General features: G+C 64.2%; 1 protein-coding gene across 1 annotated transcript in view; it reads right to left on the bottom strand.

Annotated features, from left to right (window-relative positions):
* KANK3 (KN motif and ankyrin repeat domains 3) overlaps window positions 1-1346 on the bottom strand; it is a 5855-nt gene extending 4509 nt beyond the window's left edge. The window contains exons 1-2 of the mRNA XM_010724811.3: window positions 1266-1346; window positions 2-1005 (exon numbers count right to left, since the gene is read on the bottom strand). Of these exons, the coding sequence (XP_010723113.1) occupies window positions 2-1005; window positions 1266-1302 (1041 nt within the window). The 5' untranslated portion in view covers window positions 1303-1346. The remainder of the gene's footprint in view (window position 1; window positions 1006-1265) is intronic.
* Between the last annotated feature and the right edge of the window lie 2985 nt (window positions 1347-4331).

Genomic DNA, 4331 nt, shown 5'->3' with positions numbered 1-4331 from the left:
GGTAGTAGAAGACGCCGTCGCTCATGGCCCGCTCCTCGCCCACCGCCACAGAGCGGCACTGCCTCTCCGCAGCCCTGGGCCTGGCTGCCACGCTCTTGCCCTGCGCGCTGCGGCCGCTCCGCTCCGGCACAGCCAGCTTCTCCGTCAGCTTCCTCAGCTCTGCTATCTTGCTCGTTCGTCCCTTCGCCGGCTCCACTTCTCCCTCCGGCTCTGCTTGGGGCTGCTCCTCGCTCCCATCGGGATGATCCAACAACACCTTGCCGGGCTCCGCCGACAGCTTCTCCATCAGCTTTGCCTTCTCCCGCTGCAGCTCGCAGATCTGCATCTCCAGCAGCGGGATGGTTTTCACCTGCTCCTCCAGCTCCCTCAGCTGCCGCAGGGCCGCGGCCATCTGCTCCCTCACGTGCTGCAGTGGGGCCGTCCCGAGCCCCGCAGCAGGAGTGCTGCGCCCTGAGCTGCCGGGGCTCATCCGCATGGAGCCCGGCTGGCCCTCGGAGCCTGCCGGCACCCATGAATGCACCTGGCTCGGGGCACCCGGCTGCGAGCGGCTCTGCTCCTGCTCCAGCCTCCTGCTCGTCTCCAGCAAGGTCTTCTCCACCTGCGGGTTTCGCGCCAGGCACTTGCGGGCAGGAGGTGGGAGCAGCCGCACCGCGGGCGGCGGGGACGTGGGGAGCGAGGTTTGCTTGCCGGGGGGTTCAGGGACCGCGCGGCCTTGCGGGGACAGCAGCAGTGCACTCCTCCCATCCTCGCTGAGTGTGGAAGCCAGGGACTCGGTGGAGGTCCAGGCGCTGGGGTGGCTGCTGGGGCTGCGCAGTGTGCCGGGCTGTGGCCGTGTCCCTTTCGCCCTGCGCGGCAGCGGCACCTTCTTGAGCGTTTGGCCGCTTTCGATGTCATCGACGTATTTCAGGAAATCCAGGTCCAAGAGGAAGCCATAGGGGGTTTCCACTGAGTACGAGCTCTTCTCGCCATCATCCTGGTCCCTGTACAAGAATGGGCCCCCGAGATCTGCAAGGCAAGCAGAGATGCTCAGGCAGTGGCCTGGTGGAGGCAGGAGGGCATTTCTGCTGCGCTGTAGGGGGATGCTGCTGGAGGTTGATATGGTGGATGGCCCCCCCGGCACCTGCGTGCCATCGGGTGCTGCAGGACTCTGCTCTGCTTTGAACTCAGTGCTGGGATGAGGAAACCCATCAGGATGGCTCAGTTCAATCCTGCATCCAATGGTGCTCCCCACCCCCAATCCCCACATGCAGCTCTGGTCCCTTTACCTGGCAGGTTCTGGTTCAGGTGTGCAGGCTGAGCCATCTTCTCCCTGCAGTGCTGCCGAGCAGGGGACCATCAACCTGAAATGACAGCGGGGCCCCAAGCTGCAAAACACTGCAATCCAGCCTGACCCCACCAGCCCCACACCGCTCCCCCAGTTGGGGTACCCCAACCCCAAAGCTGGGCCATATCCCTGCAGCCATGCCCCGACTCTGCCTGGCTCCCTCCTGGTGCCTGACGGCTGGAGCTGCTCCCAGGGATTGTTTGTACATTTAAGGAATGCTTTGCAGCCTGGGCCGACCGCACTGCCAGCTCTGAGGGTGCAAAAAGCCGTGAGTCAGAGTGGGGAGAAGGAGCAGGGCACTGAGCCTTCAGGCAGTGAGAAATCTGCCCAGGATCACACAAACTGATGCTTCACAAAGCCACACGACCACCAGCAGCTTCCAGCACCCATCACTGCTTTCCACCACGTCTCCCACCCCGCTGGGGGCTGCTCGGTGTCCCCGGGAGGAACCTGGCTGCTTTTCCCGATGAAAGCACAGGAGAAGGAGTGGTGGGAGGGGGGGGTGAAATGGGAGCCTGGCTTTCCCAGGAGCCAGGCACGCGCAGGCTGGGTGGGAGCCAGCGGGATGCCCGCCCAACCACGAGCCTGGCACTCAGCATAAGGAGCAATGAGAATTAGTGTTTCCCTTCCCTGCAGGAGAAAGGCACAAAAAGGGGCTGGGCCGTTCCTGTGAACCCAACAAGAGGCAAAGGAAGGGAAATGGCAGAGTGGGCTGCGCTCCAGGGGTGAGCTCACAGCCCAAGGAGCTGCCACTGCTCAGCCCCAACCTGCCGCAGCATCTGGGCATGGGGCAGTGGGAACAGTGATCCCCGTGCTGGAACGGCCCATCTCAGCTTCCCCAACCCAAGGCAGGCAGCTCTCAACCCTCAGTGATGTCCCCGGGGCTCAGGGGCTGCCTGCATCCATCCTCACAGCTTTGGGGCTGCACTCTGGGCACTTTGTTCCCCATACCCCAAGGAAGCCATGCAGAGAGGAGCCCTAAGCCCCTAAATTGAAGCACATCCCCTCCTCGCTGAGCCGGGGAAGTGCTTGGTTTCCTCCCTGCAGGTCATTAAGCAGCGCCGAGGCCAGGATAAACTTCCCCTGAGCACCGCTGTGAATCGAACGGGAGGAAAAAGGAGAGCAACAGGAACGGCTGCACGGCCCCGGCGCTCCCTTCCGCCGCGCGACCGGGAATTGTCCTGCCTGGGGCCGCGCCAGGAACAGCCCTGGCCCCGCTCCAGCCCCGCTCCGGCCCCATAAGAGCCGGGCATCACGATGCTTCCTCGGGGTACCCCTCGGCTCGGGGTACGGTGCCATTTCTCAGCGCAGCTCCACGCTGCCGGCCGTGCGCGTGCACCCACCTGCGCCAGAGGACAGGAGAGCATCAGCTCAGCTCTGAGCATGAGAAGCGGAGGCGGACAGAGGTGGCACACCGTAGCGAGAGGGTTAAGTCTCTGCCGTCACCTGCTGGGTTTGGCTGCACAAGGCCAGCCTTGTCCCCTCGCCCCAGCAGCCTCCAGCGCCGTGGCACCGCTTCAAAGAGCGGCCGCTCTCCGTGTCCCGGCAGGAGGAGCACGGCGGCTTTGTTGCTGCAGGTGGAGCACAGGGCTGGGCGATGCCGGCACCCCACCCTGCACCCCCTGCTCCCCGATGCTCTGCTCGAGGCACCGCTCCGACGGGCAGGAGGACCCCGTGCCAACCCCACTGATGCTGAAGCTTCTGGCACTGGCATTTCCCCAGGCAGGGGCAGAGTGGTGCCAGGCCCAGCCCAGCTGTGCCATCCGTGGGGCTGCAGAGGGGTGATGGAAGTCGTGGGTGGACACACTGACAGAACTCAGCAACCTTCCTCTGAGCCAAACACTGAGGTCATGAGGAATGTGAGAAGAACAGAGTCCAGAGCAGCCCTGGCCACTGCAGCTTGATTTATCTCTGCAAGCACGTTTCCCTCGAAGCTGCGTGCGGCGATAAGCCCCCAAACCCAAAGTTAAAGGGAAAGCACTGAGCACAGACAGCTTCCTCCGCAGCGGGGGGGCCGGAGCTGCCAGCACCCCGCTGTGATTCGGGATCCTTGCATGGAGCCATTGTGGTGACACGTCTGCACGTCCCCTGCGATGCCACCAGCAGTGCAGCAGGATGGCTATGGCTAGGTGATGCTCAACACCCTTCCCCCTGCCCCTAAGAAAGGGGACAACCAGCTCTGCTCACACCCCGTGAGCAGTCCCCACTGCCCACCTGGTCACACTGCTAGTCCTGCACCCACAGTGCAGCCCACCAGCACGTCCCACCAGCAGCTCCCAGTACCTCTGGGGCTAGTGACAACAGCTATGCGTTCCCTGAGGGCTGAGCCCTCTCCATCTGAGAGCGCTATGACTCCACTGCACACCACGTGCCTACAGCAGCCCAGGGGTCCCATGGCATCCCCAGGTCCCCATCACCACGGGGTTCCCCAAAGAACCCCCAGCACCCCAGGGAGATCCACAGCTCCCCCAGTTCTCCAGGACCCCATCACTACGGGGTTCCCCACAGCACCCACAGGTCCCCATCACCATAGGGAGCCCCGCAGCACCCCCAGCTCTCTGGGTCTCCAGCACCACGGTGTGTCACATTTCTGGGGGTCTCCGTCACCATGAGGTTCCCCACAGCACCCCCAAGTCCCCATCACCATGGTGTGTCACAGAGCACCCCACTTCTCTGGGTCTCCAACACCACGAGGCTTCCCACAGCACCCCCAGGTCCCCAGCGCCCCAGGGAATGCCACAGCACCCTTAGCTGTGTCCCCATCACCATGAGGTGCCCCACAACGCCCCACTTCTCTGAGTCCCCAGCACCATGGGGAACCCCCACAGCACCCCCAGATTCCCACCAACACAGGGTGCCCAGCAGCACCCCACATCCGTGGGTCCTCACCGCCCTGGGGAGCCGCGCAGCACCGCCATCCTAAGACCCCCCAGGATTTCCCTTTTCCCATGCAGAACCGCAGAGCCCGGCCCGACCCGACGGAACGCAGCCCCCTCTCCGGCCCCGC

Source organism: Meleagris gallopavo, chromosome 30 (assembly GCF_000146605.3).
Source record: "Meleagris gallopavo isolate NT-WF06-2002-E0010 breed Aviagen turkey brand Nicholas breeding stock chromosome 30, Turkey_5.1, whole genome shotgun sequence".
NCBI lineage: Eukaryota > Metazoa > Chordata > Aves > Galliformes > Phasianidae > Meleagris > Meleagris gallopavo.
Note: the sequence above shows the minus strand (reverse complement) of the source record. Positions and strands in the feature narration are given on the sequence as shown.